Genomic DNA, 24429 nt, shown 5'->3' on the forward strand with positions numbered 1-24429 from the left:
AACCCTTAGAACTGAAAAGAATAAAAAAATCAACCGGTCAAGTAAGAAGATATGCATTCGGGGCCGGGGATGTAGCTCAGTGGTGCTGCTGCCTTGAAAGCGCAAGGTCCTGAGTTCAATCCCAAAAAACCAATAAAAATTTAAAAATATGCATTCAAATACAAATTTAATTTACCAATGAAGAGAAGTGGCTCTGCTACAGCTGACTGGAGAAGCTGAGGGGAGGAGTCCAGCTGCCCGCCCGACTCCCTTTCATTTAAACACTGTGCTCAGGATTGGGCCAGGCTGGCACCTGACAGACCCTTGTAGGCTGGAAATTCTGCGAATTGGAAATTGGTTCAAAGCCTCTTGCTGGCCAATGGTGACCCAGCTCTGAACATCTGCGGCCAACAGCAGGGCACGGTGACCCGACTCAGCCCATTCACAGCACCGGGTGCTGGTCAGGGCTGAGGAGGACCTGCCACCCCACACCCCCCGTTTCTATTTCTAGGTCCATCCACGCTACCAGTCCTGATTCCTCATTCTTTATGCAGTTAAACAAAATGTTCAGTTTTGAATTTCAACAAAGGCCTATCGCAATGGCAGTATTTAAGTTTCTAGAATTAAGATCCACTTATGTCTTCATTTCGTAGCCAAATAATCATGGAGTGAGTCGCATGCCATGGCCCCCATGAGGCTCAGCTGCAGGTGGAGGCGAAGTCCCTGCCGTCCCTGCCTCTCTCGGGCCCTTGGCGAGCAGTGCTGGACAGTTGGCCCCAGCTGGCATTCAGATCTTAGCATTTAGAGTTCAGCCACTCCAATGGGTCTGCAGTGGTACAGTGTTGTTTTCACAAATGATGGTGAGCATCTTCACTGTATGCCTATTATCCTTGCATCTTTTCTGGTGAGATATTGGTTGGTGTCTTTCTCCCGTGTTTTATTTTGTTTTGGGGGGGAGTTTCTTGGTTTGTTTTGAGGTAGTCTCCCTATGTAGCCCAGGCTGACCCTGAACTCACATCAATCCTCCTGCCTCAGCCTTCTGAGTGCTGGGATCACAGGCGGCCCCCTACCCCTGCTCTTGCCCATATTTGAAACGGAGTTGTTTCCTTATCAGCTCGTCTTTGGGTTGCAGATCCTTTATCACATATATGTGTCGTGCAGAGGTTCAATCTTTGGAGTCCCTCAGAACACAACTGCTTTTCCACTGCACATGGTGGTGCAGGCCTGTGAGCCCAGCACTATGGAGCCGAGGCAGGATGATCACCCTGAGTTCAAGGCCAATCTGAACTACACAGGACATAGCGAGACCTCCTCTCATTGAAACAAAACAAAATGAAAAGACAGAAAAAAGAAAGGAAGAAAGAACAACTGCCTTTCTAGTGACTCCCGAGATGCCGCTCTGCTCCTGGTGAGGACTGGAGTGGAACCACAGGGATGAGGCTTCCTGGGCCTCGGTGGGCCCCAGCTGAGCCCAGCACTCAGGTTTCTCTCAAAGGTCCGTCAGAGTCCTGCTCCTCCTGTGAGACACAGGACTGGAACCTCTGGATGGAGGTCATCGACGCAGTGCTGTCCGCCTCCCGAGGGGCAGTTTTATGACCTTCACTGTATAACGAGCCACCTCCCTGCCATGTGTTTTACCCTCATCTTTTTTTTTAAATAGTGTTACATTGTAAATTTTATTTTCAAATTTTGATCAATAAGGAGGAAAATAATAAAGCAGACAAAGAAGCACCAAAACCAGAATAGTCATTCATATATACACAAGATATGAACAGTATAGATTCATTTCTAGCTACTTCAATCCTACTCACACATTTAAAATACAAAGTACATTTTAATCTGTCAAGAAACTAATCACATTTAGCACCAGGGAAGAAACTGTACTTTAGCTTCTGATCATAACTTCAATATCCCAGAATAGGAAAAGTAATTTCATGGAATCTAGATACTTATCATCATCAATTAACAAAAAATTATCTTTGAAAAGTAATTCCTGTATATCACCAATTCACAGATGATTTAAAGGACTAAAATCTTGAAACCAGTACTACTTGATATTGTGGACTACCCTGCTACAGTGGTTTGTTTTCATCTCCTCCAATGCTTGCTCCAGCTGCTGAACTAAATGAAGCAGGGTGGCTGGGTCTGTCTGCAGAACTTTGGTGTTTTGATCTCCATTGTGATTAAGGTGTCTCTTGAAAGTTACTGATGGTTTAATCTGTTGCCAGAGACTTCTGCTTGCAAGCTGTACATCCAGTGGCCACTCAAGCCTATGGTAACTGGGAAGGTCAGGTGCCAATTCATTCAAAATAGTTCTGATCTCCTTTCTGTTGTCCAGATAAAGCTGAAGCAATAATTTGTTTAATTCTTCAGAGAATACCCAAACAAAAACAGAGTCTTGGAAATTCAGTTCAGATATCATAAGCTTTGAGCTCTCAGTGAGGAGATACATTAATCCTTCCACACCATGCTGGACACTACTCACATTGAGTTTTCTGGCGGTGCCATCGTACATCTTAGGGTTCGGTCCTCGCTTCAGGAACTCCATCGCTATTCGACCAAACTCGGCGACCACCGCGCTGTCCACTTGCGGCAGGAAAGCCAGGTGCTCCTTATGCTCCTCGGACAAATCCAGCAGCATCTTTGCTCAGCCAATTTCCCGGCTACCCTCGTCTTTTGTCTAGAATGCAAAGCTCACCAAGCTCAGGGACTGTTTGTCGCTGCCTCCCAGCACCTGGAACAGAACCCAGCACCCAGACCGCGCGATGAGTCACGCTGAGGTGCTTACAACCCAGAGAGCGGAAACGCGCATGCGCCGTCCTGAGGAGCAGGCGCCAGCACCGCTGCTAGGGCCAAGCAGTGTTAGCTCTGGGAGGAGGCTCAGCAGCCATCACCGAAGGGCGTTGTCAATCGATATCTTCTATTTACCTGAAGTAACGCTTAGCCATCAGCAGCATCAAAATAAATGAAATGAGGAACAGCATTCCTTTTTCAGTATTCATTCTTTCCTAGGCCAAAAGGGGAGGAGGAACCACACTCTGAGCGTAAAGAGCCACACTCCTGCGCCTCCGCCAACGGACTCCTGGGACACCAGGCTACAGCTTTGCTTCCAGACGGCTCTGCCTCAGGAGGTGGCCAGCTGGAGTTGAGGGCGCTGTGTCCTGCCCAGAGCGCTGCAGAGCCTCAGGGTCGGGTACCCAGCTCCGTGTCCCTCCAGAAAGCCACCGTGACGGCAGGAAGGAAATGCTGCAGGGAGGCCCCTTGATGCCCCGCTGTGACAAGCTGAGGCTCGGTGTCCGAGCCTCCCGCAAACGCTCTTCCCTGGCATTGGAGCCACGCACAGGTTAGGGCAGCCACGGGCCACTGCGTGGAGAGGGTGACAGGCGGAACGTGGCCGGCACACCGATGGGCATGCGCAGAGGGGCCCCACACAAACCAGGCTGCGCTGGTCTGCAGCACTAGTGCCGAGGGAAAGGAGGAGCCTGTGCCCGGTGATGTCCGAGGCTTCTGTGCGGGCGGTGAAAGGGGTCGGTGAAAGGGGTCGGCGTCTAATCTCGGGCGCTGAGCTCTCATGTGGGACTCCCATCTGTGCCCCTGGCCCCGGGGGAAACGTCCACACGGAGGGGTCTCTGAGATGCCAGCGCTGAGGTGGGTGGTGTGAGCGCCAAGCTCGCTGGCTGTGGAGGCGGAGGGTCCCGGGGCACAGACCCCGCACTCCTGACCCTGGGCCGATGCTGTACTGCCTGGGAGCCGCCTGATCTGCTCAGGGAAGTAAAACTGACTTTGGAAAGGCGTCGCCTGCCTCTTTGGACCGTGGACACCAGACACTGCAAGCGCACCTTGCTCCCCCTTTCTCCCCACAGCCCACCCTGGGGAGGCCACGGATGGCGGGGTTCTCCGTGCACTTTGAAACTGGCCACCTTTTCAATCCTGGGAGCGTCATGTGGCCACCTCTATCCAGCGTGGCCTCCTTAGTGGTGTGGTCCCCCAGCCATCACCTGTCCTGCACCCCTTCTGAGGTCAAGGCCCAGGGATGCCCCCCCCCATTACACCACGGACGCCCAGACTTCCACACCTCCCTCGCTTCCCAGCCCCTCACCCTCAGCCCATGAGGACGGGCGTCGTCCAAGGATGACATCCTGGGGCCCCGTGCTGCTCTGGGGGCTGGAGTCTCCGCGGTGGTGACGTCACCAGGCTCCTTTGGTTATGTGAGTGTCACCATGGCGAGCGCCCGGAGGTTCTGCATGGACCAGATGCAAGATTCGGTCCTGCTGGAAGAGCCGAAGCCCAAAGCCTGTTTTAAGGTGTTCCTTGGCTTTTTGCTTCCTTTGGTGTGACCGATTCGGATTTATAAAAGAGAGATCTTTGGAACAAACTGTGTGGCATGCGCTTATGTGTCTGATGGGCAAAACAAACAAACTCAGATAAAAATTTATTTATAACGTATAACATTTTATAAATAGACAAAGGTAAACTATTTCATACTAAAATAAAATTTTAAATGTATTTTTAAAAAATCTGAATGGTTTTACTATAATAATGTCATTGTAACTGTTGTGCTAAAATGCTGTTTTGCTCCATATTTTAAATTTTCCCTGTAAAACTTTATTACTGTTATCTGACAACATTTTACCAAAATGTGACTTCTAACAGACAACTGAAGAAGTATGTTACGGTCGTAAACCATCACTTAGGGTACAAATGAGAGGTGACACCAATGCCTGACGCTAGTGACGACACTAATGGAAGAGGAGGCTGCTCCTAGTCCTGCTTCGTATTTTCAAAGTGCCTAATATTCAAAAGATTACAACAGCAGAGACTAAAGGCTGCTGCTCCCACCCAAAGGCTGATGCAGCTCAGCTGGGCATCCAGCAGCCGGGGCTGAGAGACCAAAGCTAGCAGGCAGCTGGGCTGAGGGGACAGCCAAGATTTCCGCCTGCCCTCCAAGTCCACAGGGGCCCCAGGCAGGAGGGGGCCCTCTGAAGGAGCCTGCAACTCAGGGAGCCACCCACCTCCTGAGCAGGGAGACCGCGGGATCCCAGGGACAGCAGTCAGTGTGGACTGTGCCAAAGCCAGGGTCGCAAGCTGTAAGTGTCCCCATGTCTTCATGGGGGCCACACGGTCGGGCAAGGCCGTGGTCCGTCCTGGCTGATGACAGGATGCAGGTGCCGAGGGCTCTGCACATGGCCCAGAGGAGCCCGAGGAGCCTTAGCTGACCTTGAAGATGCAAACAGAGAGAGTTAATTCTGATTGACACAACCCTTCACACCCAGCCGGCGAGTATAACCAGAATATATACAACATGCGAGAGAAACCACGCACTATCTAAGCTCAAGGGTCTGGTTTGTTTCACAAAACACCACGGTCTCCAGGTGCATCCACTTTCCTACAAAGGACTCAGGTTTATCTTGATGGCAGAGCAGTACTCCGTGGTGAATAAAGACATTGTCTTTATCCATTCTTCTCTTGATGGTCATATGGGCCACTTCTAAGATGTAGCTCCCTCGAGCTGTGCTGCTGTAAACGTGTGTATGCATATTATAAATGAAGAAAAAAATAAAGGACAGATGAGAAGTAGAGAGACAGCTCTTTCTGACATGGGAAGCGGCCTGAGGGAAGGGGGGAGGGACAAGGGATGAAAAAAGGGGTGAAGATGTCTTGCGTGCGTGTGCCAACTCCACACGGGTGTGAGCATTGTGCACTGCACACGTGACTCACAGGAATACTCACAGAGAGAGAACAACAGCAAACTGAACTAAGGCCAGGCACTGGCACGCTGCTGCTGGGAGCCAGAGCCCCTCTGCGGGTCAGGCTGCTGCTCCTGCTCGCGTGCCTGCGGGTGCCAGCGGCCTGAAGCCTCTGCCAGGGACTCCTCATGATCTGGGCTCTGCAGCTCTGTGTCTTCTCTGCCCCCATGGGGAGCCCTCAGCCCAGCCTCCACTTGGGACCTCCTCAGGCCCACTCCAAGGAGGGTCTCCTGGCTAGGGGCCCACAGTTCTGCTGCACCCCATTTTCTCAGGATGGGGCCATCTGATGCCCTCAGCGCCCGAGCGCCAGGAGGTCAGCCTCCCACACCCCACACAGACAAGCTGCCCCCTCCCAGGGGCGCCAGATCTCGTTATGTGGACACAGGAAGGGATGTGCTGGACTAAGCTCATGGCCTTTGCATTGAGCTACATCCCCGGGCCTTTTTAATTTTTATTTTGAGACAGCATCTCTCAAAGCCACTAAGTCACCCAGGCTGGGCTGGAACATGCCACCCTCCTGCCTCAGCCTCCTGAGTCGCTGGGTCTGGTTTCTGGAGGGTCTATAAGAGTGATGGCCCAGAACACACACACACATGCATACACACACACACACACACACGCGCACACACACGTGCGCACACACACACACACATGCACGCACGTACTCCCTCTCCCCTGCCCTGTCGGTTGGCGCCCCAGGCTCTCCCATCGAGACAAGGGTCACTAGATGCTGGCCCTCGAGCCTGCACCTCAGAACCATGAGCCAAAGCAAACCTCTTTCCTTTCTGAAGCCACCCGCCTCAGGTGCTCTGTCACAGGAACTAAAACTGACGTTTCTCAGCAAACCTCGGGCTGTGCTGGCCTCAATGCCACTGTGCTCCCATTGAGAGTGGGGCTTTGCTCCTAGAGAAATGACATTCCCGTGCGACACGGCACAGCCCTTACAAACCTTCTCGGAGCTGTAGAAAGACTGTCATCCTCCTCACTTGGCCCATGTCACTTGCCTGATGCGTTTGATCCTGTTTCCTGCTTTTCTAAGGATCGGCGCACAGAAAGGCTGCGGCATGTGCGCTGACTTTGCAGCCAGCCCCTTAGCAGCCCCCGCACGACCCAGCTCCCGGCCGGCTCAGGTGCTGTGGACATCTTCCTCCCTGTCTGTCGGGCTGGATTTCAGCCGAATTCCTTCCTCCTGGCTCACACTCCTCTTCGGGGCACTGCCCGTGTCCTGAGCCACCCCAGCCCCCAAGTCCTGGAAGCACCTGAGAGTTTTTGGATGGCAGGGTGAACTTTCTGGGCCTGAAGGGACACTGTCTGCGTCCTGCCCTGGGCAGAGGTGACCCAGCAGTGTCAGCAGCACCCACGGCACTGTCCGAGGGTCAGACAGCTGTGCGGGGCAGGGCTGATGGAGCCCTGTGATGGTACAAAGGCTGCACCCTGCTCACCACCTCCCGTCTCACCCATCCCACTTGTTCTCCTTCACGGCCTTGACCCCTGCAGAGCCCCGCAGGCCTGCAGAACAGCATCGAAGACCAGACAGGGAGGCCCTGCCCCCGGGATGGGACAGACAGGTGGGTTCCACCTAAGCTGAGGTGCTCTCCCGTCAGAATGGCTGTTTCTTAAATCTTTCTTAAAAACAAGTATTAGGCTGGGTGTGGTGGCACCTGCCTATAATCCCAGCACTTGGACGCTGGCGAGGCCTGAGGATCGCCACAAGTTCAAGGCCAGCCTGGGCTACATAGTGAGTTCAAGGCCATCCTGAATTGCATAGCGAGACCCTGTCTCAAAGCTGGCCTCCCCATCCCAAATATCAGCAGGTTGTCAAGAAGAGCACGGCTCAGTGAAAAGGAAAACCAGTGCCCCTGGAGGTGCCAGCATCTCTTTCCTGGGGGCTGGGAAGTCCCCTGAGGACCCTCATGTCTGGGAAACATGGCTTCCCTCCAAAATGGTGAGCAGATGGGGCTAGCTTGGGAGAGAGCAGGTCTTCGAGGCGGCTAGAGCTTGGAAAGCCGGAGAGGCATTTGCACCTGGGCATCTCCGGTGGGTAGAGCAGGAAGCCTAGGGGGTGGGGGCACCATGGCACCTGTGACGGGGCTCCTGGACCACCTGGGGCCCAGGCAGCGGTGCAGACCTCCTGGAGGTCTGAACAGAGAGGGAAGATGCCCCCCACTGCCAGTGTATCTGACGCTCGCTCTGCGTGTCCCCAGTACTCCAGCGTACCCCACCACCCTGGTGATCCCAGGACACTGCCTGTCCCCACCTCCCGAACTCTCCTGGCAGGAAGGGTGCAAGAGGCCAAGCCCACATCTGCCCCACGTCTGTATCCCCGAGCCTCTGTACCCCTAGACTCAAGACGCCTCACTGTCTGTGTCTGTCTGTCTTTCCCAGCCACCTTTGAGGGTTCCCCGGACCTGGGGCCTTCCCAGTTCTGGGCTTCTTCCCAAGACACCACAGCATCCTCTGGCCCCAGGCTCTGCCCCAGGCCTGACTGGCAGCCAGTAGGTTTGGAACTGACCCTAGGCAGGCAGGGGCAGGCAGGGGCAGGCAGGGCCCTGAGGACCATCTGAGGGAGCCGGAGTGAGGGCCTGGGGAACTCAGCGTGGCCACGCACCCTGCCTATCCCCTCCTCTGTCCCCTTCTGACCAGCCAGACACAAGCCCAGTGGACCCAGTGGCTGGCTCTCTGCCGGATCAGGAGCAGTCAAGGGCAGCAATCGGGGGGGCTCTGGCTGGGCTCCCAGTGGGCACAGGATGTGTGTGGGTGAGCCGGAGATGGGGCCGCCCCCGGCTGGAAGGCGAGACGAGAGTGGGTATGAAAGGTGGGTAGCCGGCCGAGTGCCCTCTGGAGACGATGCTGCTGCTCCTGCTGGGTCTGGTGCTGAGCCTGGCCTTGGCCCAGAAGCTCTACCCCGAGGAGATTGTGGAGCAAGACTTCAACATGACCAGGGTGGGCTCTCTGGGCCGGGGCAAGGACGGCTGCACAGCAGCTAGAGCTGGGAGAGAGGACCTGAGCAGAGGGGCTCAGGAGGGACAGGGGGCCGGGGGGCCGGGAGGGTGGAGAGGACCCTGGTCGGGAGCAGTCGAGGGTGCTGGCCCTAGGAGAGAGGCTCCAGCATCGCAGCCGCCCCCCCAGGCCGCAGGGTCCTGGTCCTCCATCTCCTTGGCCTCTGACAACGTGATGTGGATCGGAGTCAATGGGGACCTGCACCTCTTCATTCGGACCATTGAGCTGCTACTGAACAGCAGCCTCCTGTTTCATTTCCGCTTCTGGTGAGTGCTGCCACGCGGAGGAACTGGGGGCCCATCCAGCCTCCACGCCCACGTGCACGCATGCACGCACATGCTGTACACGCACACGCTCGCTGTCACAGGCCCCTAGGTGGGAAAGGGACCCACGCTGGGGGGGCAGGATGACAGGAATTGGGGGAGCCCTCTGGGAGAGTGGGGAACGCCCCCCTGCATTAGATTCGGCTGGGGACTATGGCCGGTGCCTCAGCCCCGGGACGACTCCTGTGTGTCCTGGGCTGGTGCTGGGTTGGCTTCCAGGATGCAGGGGGAATGTGTGTTCGTGACTGTGGTCTGCGAGAAGACACCAAAGAACGCAGAGTTCTCCACTGTCTGTGAGTGGGCCCGGCCCAGGCTGGCCGGGGCACTGGGCGCTGTGCTGGGTGTGGGAGACAGCGTGCAGAGTGCCTGGGGCTGCCGGCCATGGAGGGGGGCTGTGGGGCCCAGCCGCGGGCCATTGTGCAGTCTCCACTGAGCTGGCACCACCTGCCCAGACTCCTTTCCCACAGCACGCGTCCCAGGGCCTGGGGAAAGTGGGTCCTGGTGGGGCCCACGCTGAGCTGCGTTTCCACACAGACCGGGGGGAAAACAAGGTGCTCATCTTGGAGACTGACTACTGGATGTACATCATCTTCTACCTGAGGAACGTCCGGTTCGGCATCGAGACCCAAGTGCTGGCGCTCTACGGTACTGACCCCTGGCTGCCAGGGACCCCAGACCTGGCTTGGGCAGCGGCACTCTGCACAGCCCCAGACCTGGGCAGGGGCTCCCTGAGTCCTCACAGGACGGGCCTTGGCACCCCAGACCCTGCCTATACGAGTCCCCAGTCTGTCCTCAGGGCGCATCCCAGTGCTCAGCGACCCCTTGCTGGACAGATTTGAAAAGGCCTACAGGAAGTACGGGATGGGTCCAAGAAACACCATCAATCTGGCCGAGAAAGGTGGGCTCCCATGCTCCCCGGGGCCTGAGGAAGCGGGGCTGGGGCCGGGGCGTGGCCCCTCCAGCTCATCTGGGAGCCTGGCCTCCCCAGATCTCTGCCAGTACTAGTGGAAGAGGAGCTGGCCCAGCCTTAGGGTGAGTGGGCTCTGACGGGCGTGGGATGGGCATGGTGGGGTGGCGGGGGGGCCCCGGATGGCGGTGGCTTGGTGTCAGAGGCCAGGGTCTCAGCTCAGAAGGGCCACAGGTGCATTTCTCCAAGCCCATCCCTCACCGGACTGCTGGGTTTTCCTGGAACACAGAGAGTGTGGTGGCTGGTGGAGTGCTGAACACTCCCAGGTCGGGTTTCCCGGGGCCTTGTGGGCTGCAGTCGGGGCAGCACAGGATGTGAGCCGCAGGAGGGCGCTGTGCAGTGAAGACTTACTCTCTCGAAGCTCTGCAGTCTGCCTGTCCAGGACCCAGGTGTTGAGAGGCCGAACCCCCCAGGGCTCCAGGGTCCTCCTGGCTCATCCAGCTGCTGGTGGCTCCAGGTGGCCCATGGCTCAGCCTGGCTCACCCGAACCTCTGCCTCTGTGTACACGCGGCCCCAACTTCCTGTGGCTGCTCTTCCACCTCCTGTAATGATGCTGTCTTAGCTCTGGGGCCCAGAACGAGGCCTCTCACCCAGCACCCTGACTCTAGCACATCTGTAGGAGCCTTTTTCCAAATAAACCTCATCCTTAGGTCCAGGTGCGAGGATGGGGCGTATCTTTTGGGGGCACCATTCAGCGCCTCTAGGTCCCTTCTCAGGAAAAGATCCCCTTGGAGCCCCCTCCACGTGCAGAAGCCTGGCCCCAGAGTGGCCTCAGGGAAGTGGGGATCCCGAGGGCTGCACTGCACACAGGTCCGAGTGCTAAGGAGCCCCGGAGCTGGGGTCCCAGGACCAGGATCGGGAGGCCACAGAGCCTCACTTGCCCTTCTCCGAACCCTGGCTGGGATGGAGCCGCCCACTGTCATTCTGTGGATGACACAAGGGGACACAGCCCTCGGCCCCCGACAGGCACATGCTACCCAAGCTCAGTCCCTCCATGCCGGGACCACAGTCAGCAGGGAAGGGACAAGGTGGACAGATCTTACGGGGCATGGAGAAGCTGGCCCCCACTCCCCTTCACAGATCTGCAGGGGGCAGAGCCATGGGAAAGGCATCTGGGGTCGGGGAGGGAAGCAGACGCGCTGTTGGGGGAAGCGGGAGGGTCCAGTGCCACGGGCCTTGCCCACGTGGGAAGAGCCACAGAGCTGAACACACTCACACTCACGTGCGCACACACACACACACTCACCCCTTGGCGCCCGTGAGACAGGGAGCCACGTCAGGCTCGGTGCCAGCAGCCCCCTTGCCTGGTGTGGCCGTCCCGGGGCTTAGCCAGCGGTGTCCGGGGGAGGTGGACTGAGGACACTCTGACTGCCCTGCATCCTCCTCCCCCTGCAGATGAATCTCCGTCCTCTCCACACTGAAGGTGCTGTGCACCCAGGTGGCCCAGAAAGTGCTGCCAGGCCCCCAGCTTTCTCTGCTGCCCTGGCTCTCCTCACCACTGCCTGGGGCAGGCGCCCTTTATCAGTGCCCAGGGTCCCCTCCAGCTCCTGATGTCCCCCTGGGATCAGGGACCCCGCGGTCACTGCTCTGCCCTTTGGTGCTGGGAGGGGAGGGGCACCCAGAAGGCTCTGCACTGGGGCCCCTGGATCAGCGGTCCCGGCGGGGCCCGCCCATGGCTCCCACTGCGGCAAAGCCCAGCACCAGCAACTGTGGGGGAAGGCCAGGGCCAGGGCTCAGTGGGGAGCTCGGGATGGAGGCCGGGCAGAGCCTGGTACCCCTGCTGGAGGCCTGGTCACCAGGACGGGACGGCCCACCCGGCTGAGCAGGGGACATGCACAAAGCAGCTGTCTGGGGGCTCGTGGGGGCCCCATGGACCCCCAAAGGCCCTGCCTGCCCTGGTCCCATGTTCGGTGTGGGTTGGTCCTGGCCTGCAGCTTCTGGCAGCCTCACCCCAGTGGCCTCCATGTGGACAATGGGACAAGGCAGGGACAGGAAGCTGGCCCTGTGGTCAAAGGGTCAGGGCCAGGTGAGCCTGGGGCAGACGTGGAAGGATACAGAGAGCAGGCTGTGTCCTTGGCACTGTGTGCCTGGCCCTGGGCGTCCTGGCTTGCCCAGCCTTGGTGTGGGGGGAGCGCTGGGCCTGAGGGCATTTCCAGAAGCTGCCGGAGGGCTCCCCGGAGAGGGCTGCATGGCCAGCCCTGTCCCTGTGGAACCTGGGGCGGCAGAGGCTGGTGTCCCCTGCCCCCAGCGGGAGGGGGCGCCTTTGCTCTGTGCCCCCGCTGCAGTTTGTTTTCCTTCCTCTCTGTGCTTTTCATTCTGTCTTGAGCCCGGTGCCCCCTGCCCACCCGCATGGCAGACACCCTCCCCCTGCCCTTCACCTGTTGATTTTCTCGCTAACCCGCTCACACACCTGTGCCTGTGGCTCTGCGTGAATCGTGTGGAGGGCCTGGAGCTTTCTGGGAGGCGAGGCCCCCTGGGCTGGCCCGGCCTCCCCCACAGGGGCCTCTCTGTGGTCCATGGGTCTGTGTCCTGGCCGCTCAGTGTCTCTGGGATAAAGTGAAGGCGAGCCCAGGACTTGAGGCAGGGGAGACTTGTTCCCACTTTGTGCTGCTCCCCTCCTCAGGAGGCAGCTGTGGGCGGCCTCACCTGCTCTCTGCCCCGCTGAGGACCCGTGAGATGGTGTCAGGGCCTCCAGGGCGACCTCCTCACCTCAAGGTCCTGACAGTGATCACAGCCCTAACTGCTCTGCACAGGAGGTGACCTGCACGGGCCCGTCACAGGAGGTGCTGCCTGCAGGGACCGCTGCTCAGCCAACCGCAGCATGTATTTTGCACGCACTCGTTGTAAGATACGGGGTGGCTGGGCCTGGGCAACAGGACTTTCAGATGCGGGTGCTGCAGGGAGGAGGACAGGTCGTGCGAGACCTTGGCGAAAGGCAGGCTGGCGCACACGGAGATGCGGGGGGCACGTCTGGAGGAGGGCGAGGCCTGAAGGAGAAGTGCAGACCACAGGGGCCCAGGCGGATGCATGGCCACGTCCAAGACGGTCACGCTTCTCCTTCAGGAACCAGACTGGTTTCCTGCAGTTGCTGTGACAATGAATGCAAACCGGGTGGCTCAAAACAAAGTTGATTCTTCCACAGCTCCGGAGGCCAGAAGTCTGCCACCGGGACCCTGGCAGGACACTCCCCTCTGGTCTGCAAGGCAGCATCTTGCAATCCTGGGCTCCATCTTCTCAGCCCCAAACCATGGGTGTGGGCATGCTGCCAGGGCTAGGGAGGAGGAGGACAGACTGGAGAGCAGGGGCTTGTGCAGTGGCAGCCCCAAAGTGCCACCACAGAGTGGATCACACGCCCATCAAATCCTCGGAGGACACAGGATGAAGGAGTCCTGGGTACGCCACGCTCAGGACAACAAGGTGTCGATGGGTGCTCAAGGGTCATGAGCAACCCACCCCTTCGGGGGCGGACGGTGGGGGAGCTGTGCGGCAGGGGTGGGGAGGGTGGGGAGCGCTGCACACGGCTCTCAACCTTTGGGTTTTTCTCGGGTGTCAGGGTCTCGCTATGTATTCCAGGCTGGCCTTGAACTCTTGGTGATCCTCCTGCCTCACCCAGCTCTGCACTCAGTCTTGTTGCAAATCTGAGTCACACACAGTGCACACACATGCACACGTGCACATATGCACGCACACATCAATGCACACATGCATGCACACACATGCACAAGCACGCACACACACGCACACGCGCACTTCCTTTGGTGTCTTTGTTAGGAAGACACGATGACCCCAGGCCACCAGGTGATCCAGGTGATGCCATCAAAGTCACCCTTGCTGCTCCTGGGACTGGGCATGGTGTCCCCAGCCTCCACTGGGGGCAGAGGACCAGACGCAAGAGGAGCAAGGACACAGGGTGGGATGGAACCCCCTCCTGTGCATGCAGCAGCGCCAGGCCCAGGCTCACGGTCTGCCGTCCCCACGTGCGTGGGAGCCACGAGTCAGAAGACAGGGTTGACATCACACTGGGGATGGCGTCTCCTCCCCGTCACTAACTCCTTCCCCCGAATGAACAGACAATTTAAACAGAGATTCAAACTGCAACACCGACAGCAAGCAGGGGAGAGGTGCAGGGCGCGCTCAGGAACTGAGTCATTTGTTGCCCACGAGAGCTGCTCACTGGAGACTGAGTCACTGGCGTGGGCACGGTCCCGGGGCCAGGATGCACCGTGCTGTCGTTGGGGTGGAAATACCATGGCCGTGTGGGTGGGGTAGAAGCACAGCTACTCGGCAGCCGGCACGTCCACTGCAAGGCATTTAGCCAGGGTGAGTGGGGTTGTCAGCCGCCTCGCAGGGGACAGGCAGGTGTGAAAGGAGCCCCACGGTGACCAAAGAGCTGAAGAAACGCGGGAACTCTCCTTGGACGAGCCAATGGCTCTGTATGTAGCCAGAATAACAGCACCGACAAATCGGTGTTGGGATCCTGGTCGGGAAAGCGAAATAAAATCCTTGTTCTCCAGAGGCCAAGATCTTCCATGTAGAACACCCCAAGATTCCAAACAACAATCAGAATGAATCAATGATTCAGCAAACTTGCAGGAGGCAAAAGCCACACTCAAAAATCAATTGGTCCTAAGCCAGGCATGGTTGTATATGCCCACAATTCCAGTACTCTGGGAGGCTGAGGCAGGAGGATCCCAATTTTGATCCCAGCCTGGGCAATTCAGTGACTTAGTGAGACTATCTTGAAATAAAAAGTAAAGGGCTAGGGCTGCAGCTCAGTGAGAAGGCCCTGGTTGCAGCCCCAGTATCAAAAAAGAAAAGAAAAATAAAGCGATTGTTTCCGTACATTAACAATGAACATCTGAAACGGAAGTTAAGGATATGTTATTTATAACAGCATCAGAAAGAATAACATGATTACGACCCTACTCAACCAAGAAGGTTAAAAACTTGTATACTTCGAAAACATCTCACTGACAGACTGGAAGCCCTAATACTTTTAAGAAGTCTACACTGCCCAAAGCAGTCTACACGTCCACTGCAATCCTTATCAAGACCCCAGTGGATGTTTCATTTTGTGGAAGTATGAAGTATCACCCTAAAATTCCTATGGAGTCTCAAGGGACCCTGAATGGCCAAAACCCTGAAAAAGAGCAAAGCAGGAAGACTCACACATCGTGACTGCAAAACAGGTCCCAAGGCTGCAGTAAGCAGAACAGCGCAGCCGGCACAGAGTGGGGGACACCATGGGGCCCCGGAAGGACGTGCTCAGGTGCTCTGTGACAGAGGTGCCAAGGCCCTCCATGGGGAAAGGACATCCCCAGAGGGAGGCTGGGAATTCCATCCCCAGACGCCGAGGGCCAAGCAGGACTTCACGTCGCATCCCACACCTCCAAACAGACCAGAGCTGGCACAGCAAAGCTAAAGCCACCAGAGGAGATAAAATGAGCTTCATCGAAGTCAAACACTTCTGAGATCACAGGACACTAACAGGAGAGCAGAAAGGCGACCCAGCGGCCTGCAGAGAACACCTGCAAATCCGGCAAGGGGGCGCCGGCCAGGATCCACACAGAGCATCCACCGGAGCTCCAAGCTCGCGGGCAAGGCACTGATGCGGGCACCGGCAGGTTGCTGAAGGGGCAGAGCCACTCTCAGTGAGGGAAGCGCAAACCTGAGTCGCCGAGAGCCACCTCCTCACACCCTGCAGCACGGCCACTGTCAACGCTTCCACCCGAAACAAAGCCACGTGACTGGACACGTGGACACATGCAGATGGGGCAAACATGGGACATAGCATGGCAGGTCCAAAAGTCACACAGACAGCGGGGGCTCAGTGCCAGAGACTCGCCTGGGATGTGCAAGGCCAGGGTTCAATCCCAGCCCTGTTAAGGAAACACACACAGACTATCTGCTCCAGCAACTCCACTCCTGTGAATGGACCGAAAACAACCGAAAACCAAGCCGGAGCAAGACAGGTGTTTGTACACGCGCATCCTCGGGTTCACAGCACCATTTGCAAGAGTCGAATGTGAAAACCCAAACAGGGCCGGGGATTTAGCTCTGTGGTTTCACCACCTGCTGCGCAAGCGCAAGGAACCAAGTTTGATCCCCGGTACCAAACAAAACAAAACACAAACAAACAAAACGACCCAAACACCTACAGACAGATCATGGAGAGGCAAAATGTGCACACATATGCGTGCAAACACATGCACACACACACACGTGCGTGCAGAGTGTACCATTACCCAGCCTTGAAGAGGAAGAAAACTGTGACACAACATGGGTGAATCCTGGAGACCTTATGTGAGGGAAATAAGCCAGTAACAAAAAGACAAGGCCGGAAAAAGTAATTTTTAAAACAGGAAGGAGACCAAGAGATAAGAGAGGGTGAGGGAGGGCAGGGAAGCATGCAGAGAATCAGGTGTCGCGTGGGACGTGCGGCAGCTGCCCGTGATGAGTGGAACCACTGACGGCAAAGAAGGATTAAGAAAATAGAGTCAAAAAGAACTGTGAGGGTGGACCTCACAGACCCCACAGCTCCCTGGAAAGCCAGGCCTGGGTGGACACCCTGCCGTGTGACGCTGCTTACACAGATGCCAAAACCAGGCAGAACCATGAGGTGTTAAGAATTCCAATTCGGAAAGGGAAAGAGAGTAGCAGCCGGCCCCGGTCCCTGCAGTGTTCCAGGGGGTGGGAGGCCAGGAGGGCGGCCGAGGGCTGCGGACGCTGTACCTGACCGCACAGCACCGCGCAGGGGCCGGGCAGGAGGGCAGCGAGGCCTCCTCGGGCTCAGTTTCTGAGGCCTGTGCAAGGCGCCTGCCACTGGCTCCCGCGGACACCCACAGGCCGCGGGCAGGACAGCGTCCTTCTCTGAGGACAGCCACACGTCCAGCGGGTGACAAACTCTGGGCACCACACAGAGCAAGGCAGGGGAGCCACCTGCCAGCCGACGAGCTCAGCGGTGAGCGGGAAGCCAACACCTGTGTCCCCGGCCACGGCGCCGTGGGGCAGGAAGTGCGGGGAGGTCTGAGGCTGCAGGACCTGTGCCGACCTCAAAGACAGAGTCGGGGGAGCCCCAGACATGGACTTGGGGACCGGGACTTCTGGGGGAGACTGCAGGGCCAGCAGGGCGGCCACCTGCTGCAGAGCCCCACTTCCCACCCTTGCCGGCCACCGACCTGCCCTCGCACCCATGACCTGTGTGAAGCCCAGGGCGAGGGAGGCAGCCTTACCCGGTGACACAGGGCAGAGGCTGCGCCCCTGTGGCCTGAGGCACCCCGGAGGCCCCAGGATGAGGCAGACCCTGAGCCCCCAGCAGCTCCCACAGGAGGTCTGGTGAACCATCAGGAAGCAGCGGCAGCGGCAGCTTCTGATCTCTGGAACACGGGGAACACGGTCTCAGGGAACACGGGTAGGCGCACGCCTCTCTGTCCTGGGCGGGGGAGGGGGGCAGTCGCGCCTGGATGCCAGCCAAGGAAGGTGACCCGGAGTGGGGCAGCTGCACAGGGCGATGTGACCACCACGTGCTTCCTCTCCGACAGGACCCCCACCCGAGAGCCGTCAGGACACAGACTGGGGACCCTCAGATGGCCACAGCCTCTGCCCATCTGCCAGGGGCACCTCCAGGGCAGGAGAGCTGAGCCAAGGCCACTTGCAGGGCCTGGCACAGGTGGGGACACTGGGGAGGTGGAGACGTCGACCCAGCAAGGTGAAGGCTTTGGAAGAAGTCTGCTGCCCATGCCCAGGTGCCCCACAGCCCTGTCCCCATACCTGTGGGGAAGGGGAAGGCGGAGACAGGCTGCTGTGCCTGCTGACTGTGGCCAGGGCTTTAAGCAGCACAGATGTGTCCCCTCCGGCCCTGGAGACCGAACTAGAAGCCAGGCTGTCAGCAGCAGGGTGGGTGTCTCTGGAGGCCTCTCCCTCTCCTGGTGTCTCGCAGTCCCAGCAGTCACCGTGGGTCTTGCCTCTGTGTCACCTGGCCTCTGTCCCAAGTGCCCCTCAAGGTCACCCGTCGTTGGATTTAGGTCCACCCTAAGTCCAGGATGATCCCATCTCAAAACCCATGAACGAGAACATCTGCAAGGACCCCGTTTCTAGATCAGCCTCCATCCCGTTTCAGGTTCCACTAAGGCAAGAATTTGGGGGGACTGCATCATGGACAGGCAGATGTGCCCCATTATCTGCCAAGGCAGCCAGCTCCAGGGACAGAGTGCCACACCTATCCCTCTGCCACCGCCTCTGGAGACTGAGAGGGACTCAGTGGCCACTGGGCACAAGACCCCTGCAAGGCCACCACAAAGGTGAGGGGTGGTTGGGACCCGAGGGCGCCATGCTGCCCTGGAGGGAGGGGTATGCTCATGCCGTGGGCTGTGTCTGCTGGGCACCTGTGGAGGACAGTGATGGCAGGGCTGAGTGGCGGAGGAGCAGCTTCCTCTGCCTGGCTGTCCTTGCAGTCTGGGCACCGGCGGAGGGGGAGAGGCCGCTGCCCTACTTCCCAGGGAGTCAGGACACCAGGTAGGGGCAGGGGAGGGTGTGTGGAGCCTCGGCTGCTCACATGTGCTGAATCCACGCTGAGCGGGTCCTTTGTTCACAACGGGGGCCCAGGAGCGGAGGGGGCAGAGTGCTCCACAGGAGCAAGGGAGCAACAGCCTGCCCAGAACAGCGGGCCCCGCAGGAAGACCTCAGGCCCAGGCGGCCCCTTTCCCTAGCTCCTGAGGGAAGCAGACGCTCGAGGAGGCCCCAACCCCGCTCCCTGTAGTCTCCCTGATGCCCGGCCCTGGCACAGCTTCCCAACGGGCCTGCAGCCACCCCCGCTCCTGGTGCAGCTGAGCAGAAGGCTGCCCTTGGTCCCAGGACGTGACAAAGGCCCCTGCAGCCTGAAGGCCCCAAGCCAGGACAGCCGACCCCAGGCCAGGCCGGGGCTCAGGAGGACAGCAGGCCGCCCGCCTCCTGGACAGGGTCCCTCCCTTATCTGCCAGAAGGAAGTCTGGGGGCTCCCAGGTCCTTGACCAGAGCTCCCCGACCTTCCCCTGCCACAGGGCTGCAGAGAAGCCAGCCTCCCACACCAGGCTGCACAGGCCAGGTGCTCGGCTCAGCCCAGGTTCCACTGTCACCACAGGAGCTCGGCACAAGGCGGGGGAGCCCAGTGCCCACCCTTACATGACAGTACTTCAGATGTGCAGCCACGCGTACATGGACCCACTGGTGTACAGACACACACACACAGACACACATGTGCACCTGCAGGACACACCCGGATCCAGGATCCTGGGGGCAACTACGAGGGGATGGGAAGAGCAGAAATGGACACTGTGCGTCTCGGGCACACGGGCAGCCAGGCCGACCCCTGATCCACGGCCAGCACCCAGAGGCTCCTCATCCGCTGCAGGTCCTCAGCCTTGAGGCCCCTGCACCCTGGTCCACGCCCGGAGAGCCTGGTAAGGCGCTGGGCCTGGGGTGGGTGGTGAGCTCACTCTGAGCTCTCGGGACAGCCTGCTCCCCACGGCTGCCTGGGCCGAGTCTGCGATGATGCATGCAATGGGTGGGCTCTTCCGGGAGCTGGGGTGCTGAGGCCACACTAGGACTATCTCCCTGGGGCTGGCACTGCTCTGGGCCTGAGCCAGATGATGGGGGCACAGGGACAGGGCCTGCTGGGCTTAGGGGGCGCAGGGTGCCCCAACAGCCTGGGAACGGAGGTGACCAATGTGCAGGAGGCAGGCCTGTGCTGGGTACACCCAGACTGGGAGAGGACCCCGTCCCTGGGCAGCCCCTCAACTTGGAGGACACCAGGCAGGCAGGAGTGGCTCTAGCCCAGGCTCCAGGGCAGGTCGGCTCAGGGCCCAACAGGCCCAGTCCTTGTGGGCCGAGTCTGGGCAGCTGCCCAAGCGCTGCTGATGAATCGGGTTAATTACACAGAAGCCACACAAACTCTGCTTCCTCCAGGAAAGGCAGTTTCCCTCTTTAATATCCAGCACCACTCACGTGGCTGCCAGCCTTGCTCAAATTAGGACCACAGCTGCGACCCTAAACTGAACGAAGTCCCCCACATGTGTGATGGGTGCTGCTGCTGCTGTGCCACCCGCTAGCAGCCCAGGAAGTCAGCAAAGATGCCGTCCACGCTGTCATCCTGCAGGTCCAGGCCCCAGCTGTCCATGTCTGAGCCCCACAGCTCCAGGGGGCCATCCTGGGGCTCCTGGGGGCTGGGCACAGGGTCGTCCAGGAAGCCCGGCTCTGCCCTGTCCACGGGGCTGCTCCTGGCTGGGGCCCCAGATGGGGTGGCTCCTCTGGCCTCCACGGGCCCTGGAAGCACAAGGACACATCAGCAGGGCAGACGGGGGCCTGGCCACAGGCAGGCCAAGTCAGGACACAGTGGGGCTCCCACGGCGGCCCTTGGGAGGCCCTGGCCACACCAGAACCCGCTGCCCCTCCGTGGGACGCACGGCCCTGCTCCCAGAGGTGGCAGCCACCACACATTTCTCCTCCAGATGCCTCCACGAGCCAGTGAGGCCGGCCTGGGGGGATGAGGGCAGGGAGAACGTGCCAGGACCCCAGGCAGCCCACTGCACTCTCTGCTGTGTTACCCGACTCTCCTTGCCAGTCACCCTGATGACCGAGAGGGCAGGAGGCAGCACAGGCCCAGAGAAGGCCCTGGATGGCCACCCAGGCCGGGACCCGTGTGGGTGAAGGCAGTCTGCACCTGGGGCTCACTCACCCGGCCACCACTCGGGACTGGCACTCAGCGGGAAGCACTCCCCAACCTCCACATCCAGCCCAGATACAGACCTGCAAGCAGGAAGGTGGCCACAGGTGGACCCAGACCCGGCCACCTCAAGGGACGTCCCAGGGCCCTGGCACGCAAAGGCCCTGCCCCGGGAGCTCCATGCGCAAGCAGCGAGCAGAAGGCAGAGGCCACGGCCCGGCGCCGGCCTGTGTGCAGCTCTGCTGGCCTGTTCTAGCTGCCGCCACAGCCCTGCTCCTCGCTCCCCTCCCACGCCCAGCTGGTGTGTGCACCGGAAATGCAAACTCATTCTATATCAGCCAAAACACAATCGGGAGGCAACAGCATCGTCACAGCTGCACGCCACAAAGCCACGCGAGGGTCTGCTGCGCCCCGCCTGGACTCCGTCTCAACCACACTGTGGGACGTGCAGGACATGAAGCAGGAGCTCGGAGAAGGGAGGTGGGTAGGGCCCAGGGCGAGGAGGAGGGAGGCTGGCGAGGACGGACGGACGGACAGACAGACACAGACACCTGCCGGGTACTCACCTAATGTCCAGGGCAGGCATCAGGGCCACCTCCCTGGCCAGCCGGGCTGGGGAAGTAGCGGCCCTGTCCAGGGGCCCAGCCTGGCCTGGCCTGCTGGCGGCTTCTTCGTTTGTCTTGGAGGAGCTCGGCTGCCAAGTGCAGGAAGGCCAGGGGGCCCGGGCGCCTAGGCTGGAGGGCCCTGAGGGGAACACAGTCAGCCCTCCTTCCTGCTGCAGCCCACAGCCTTGGCACTCCCCAGAAGCCCACGCTGCTGCTCAAGAGAAAAAAGCCCAGGAGGAGGTGGCACACAGGTGACCAGGCAGGAGCGTGTCCAGGAACAGGCGGGGGGCACCTTGGGGTCAGACCTGGGGATCCCTCGGCCTTGGACCTCGACCTCAGGCCCCAGACCTGCTTCCGCCTGCGTGACCTGACACAGGCCATGCGGGTCCCAGGATTCCTGGTGACCCCAGCTCTGCCAACTGCTGGCTCCTCCCCAACAGTGGCACACTTTGGGGGGTTGGGTGGCACCCCCACCACAGGGTGACCTGCCCACACTGCTAGCATACGTTTATGCAGCAATGAGCAACCAGGAAGGACAGGGCCACGGGCTCATCAGAGGCACCCCAGGGCGACCCTGATGCCTCCCCACAGCCGCCCAGGGCTCCACCATAGCAGCAGACAACAAAGGGCGACATCACAGTCAGGGCTGGAAGGCTGCAGCCCCATGGGCAGCACGGGAAGAGGCGGACGGCCCAGGAACCAGAGCTCCCTCCGGCCCAATCTGGGCTTCAAACCAGCCACCAACCAGGCGGGGAAACAAAGGCACAGATAACAGTGTGCGTGTGCAGAGCTGGCTGCAGGGGGCACTGCCTAGTGACCAGGATGGGCAGAGCCCTCTGTGTCCCACAGTGAGAGGAGGGGCAGCAGGATGGGCAGGGGACACCCTGGAGTTGCAGCCCAACCTGGGGGTTTTCAGACAGCCGTTCTGAGCCCTCCCACCCATCAGGGACAGCCACGGGCTTGGTGGGAGGCTGCCCTGCTGGCCCTGACACATGTAGCCCCGCACTCAGCACACTCACGTGTGCTCACACTTACCAGGTAGGCTGGGCAGCCCGTCCAGCCGCTCTGACAACCCGGCGGGGGCCATGCTCTCGCCTACACCCCGGGCCGGACAGCCCAGCGGGTCTTGCTGCCTGGATGGTGGGACACAGGAAGTAGCGTGAGCCCAGCAGAGCCAAGCCCGGGGCTTCGTCCCTTGTACCATCCAGGCCCCCAGGCCGCTGGCCACACCGCCCCTCTGAGGACTCGTGGCACCCTGACCCGGCTCCAGTCCCTTGGGAAGCAAGGACGGAGGCCTGATCCCAGGGCAAGTTCCTGGTCCTGGAGACCCACCAGCCCTTCCGTAGACATGCCAGAGACCTGGTCTGTGACCCAGCTGCCACACAGCCCGAGAGATGGGCCACAGGGCCACTCACGGAGTCAGGCCGGATGCCACTGTCCCGGGGTCTGACCCGCCTGCTGAAACCTGGCTCGTCAGGGTCCACTGCATAACGTCCCCCTGCCACGTGTGCCACGTGGCCCTCGATGGAGCGGGCACCTGAAAGTCAAGCACCAGCAGCCCGGTCAACAGTGAGACCCACAGGAAGTGGTGTGTTGGGACCAGTTGCCTCACCGTGTTCCCAGACACTGAGGTGTATCCTGAGCTTCTTGGGACAGGGCTGGGGGTGCAAGTGACAACCAGGGCACTCCTCAGATGCTGCACCCTCCCGAGCCCTCAGGACATCAGCCCAGCTACGCTCCCTAAGCTGCTCCAAAGCCTCCCACACACCAGGGTGTCGCAGGAAACACAGGGGACTCGGACAGCATCTCCCTCTCAGGGCCGTGCTTTCTCATGCAGCTGAAAGGGCAGACTAAAGGGTGCTCAGACAGGGAGGCATAGCGACCCTGCTGCCCCCAGAACCTTCGTCAAGTACTAGGATGGCTCATCAACATTAGGGGACATCTGAGGATCATGCCCCAGGAAAGAATAAATAGCCCCAGGTGCAGTTTGAACAAACCCAGCAGGGCCCTGCAGAAAACTGGGTGTCCGGGACCGAGGAGGGCCCACGGGTCTGCCTGCTAACAACTCACGCGGTGCTGCTCCCAGCCGGGCCCCAGGCTGTGCGCCAGCCTCAGGAACTGCACGGCCATCTCCAGAACAGATGCCATGTCCTCCCTCCGGCCGTCAAAGCTGGGCAGCAGGGCCCGAAGGCGCTCACAGCTCGCTGAGATCCGCTTTCTGCTTACGGAGAAGGGACCCTGCCCATCAGACCTCTGTGTACCCAGCCGGATGTCAACAGGTGGGACCGGGGCCATGGAACCCAGCACCCATCAGCCTTGGGGAGGCGACTCTTGGGCAGCAAGGCCACCAGGGCCAGGCCGCTATCAGCCCTCCAGTTTCTCGGCACAGGGTGGTCCTGGGCCCCAGGCTGGCTGCTCTGCCCACAGTAAATCAGAACAGGGGTCCAGGGACCCCAGACGCCCAGTCTCAGGGCAAGGAGCAGGCTGCAGTGACCCTGGAGACCCCTCCCCTGCAGTGTGATCACCAGCCCCCCGGAACCCTGGCACCCACGCTACACCCCGCGGGACTGGAGCTGCCCCCCCCACCCCCCGCCTCGCACCTGCGCTCCCTCTCGCTGAGCACGTTCCTTGGGAGGACCGGGTCCTTGGCAGCCGAAGCGTTCTTGGCCAGGCTTGGGACCTGCATGGGGTCCTCGGACGCGGAAGAGCCGCTGCATGGAGAAGAGAAAGAGCACGCGGCTCTGGGAACCCGGGAAAGGCCACCAGGTGCCCTGGATAGGGTGACAGGCGCTTCCGGGCTGCGGCTGGGTGGAGTCCACAGCAATACCCAGGACACCCAGGAACTTGGCCTGACCAGCCTGGCACCTTCTCCCCACCACCAGGTCAGGAGCGAGGCAAGGCAGGGGAGGGCGGGCCCCGGGGAAAAGCCTTGGGACCTGACGCCCCGCGCCCAACACCTGTGACTCACTGGCACCTCCCGAGGCCAGGGGCTCTGGGGACCCCAGCGGTGTGCTCAGAAGCCCGCCACGCCATGACGCACAGCGAAGACAGAGAAAACAACAAAAGCGGCGCGCGCCCCACGCAGCGTGCAAGCTCCTTGCCCGCCCCG

At 59.8% G+C, this 24429-nt stretch overlaps 2 protein-coding genes and 1 pseudogene across 3 annotated transcripts; 1 reads left to right on the forward strand and 2 right to left on the reverse strand.

Annotated features, from left to right (window-relative positions):
* Positions 1–2026: 2026 nt before the first annotated feature.
* On the reverse strand, positions 2027–2729 carry LOC147826018 (COMM domain-containing protein 2 pseudogene; annotated as a pseudogene).
* Positions 2730–8557: 5828 nt separating this feature from the next.
* On the forward strand, positions 8558–10662 carry Lcn9 (lipocalin 9). Its single transcript, XM_021261542.2, has 5 exons — positions 8558–8669; positions 8856–8992; positions 9269–9342; positions 9584–9694; positions 9846–10662. The coding sequence occupies exons 1-5, from the start codon at positions 8574–8576 to the stop codon at positions 10052–10054; spliced, it is 627 nt and encodes a 208-aa protein (XP_021117201.2). The 5' UTR covers positions 8558–8573; the 3' UTR covers positions 10055–10662.
* Positions 10663–19944: 9282 nt separating this feature from the next.
* Sohlh1 (spermatogenesis and oogenesis specific basic helix-loop-helix 1) lies at positions 19945–24429 on the reverse strand. Of its 2 annotated transcripts, none has more exons than XM_021261676.2 (8): positions 24289–24429; positions 23921–24031; positions 23391–23538; positions 22736–22857; positions 22356–22453; positions 21282–21459; positions 20728–20798; positions 19945–20315 (listed from the first exon to the last, which is right to left on the reverse strand). In XM_021261676.2, exons 1-8 carry the CDS (start codon positions 24351–24353, stop codon positions 20098–20100), a joined length of 1011 nt encoding a protein of 336 aa, XP_021117335.1. In that variant the 5' UTR covers positions 24354–24429; the 3' UTR covers positions 19945–20097. The 2 variants fall into 2 exon arrangements, with proteins under 2 accessions (XP_021117335.1, XP_021117334.1); XM_021261675.2 differs by having other exon boundaries at positions 21282–21531.

This window comes from Heterocephalus glaber, unplaced genomic scaffold (assembly GCF_053883595.1).
Source record: "Heterocephalus glaber isolate CG9 unplaced genomic scaffold, H.glaber_assembly_v1.0 deba00001479, whole genome shotgun sequence".
In the NCBI taxonomy this organism is placed as follows: domain Eukaryota; kingdom Metazoa; phylum Chordata; class Mammalia; order Rodentia; family Bathyergidae; genus Heterocephalus; species Heterocephalus glaber.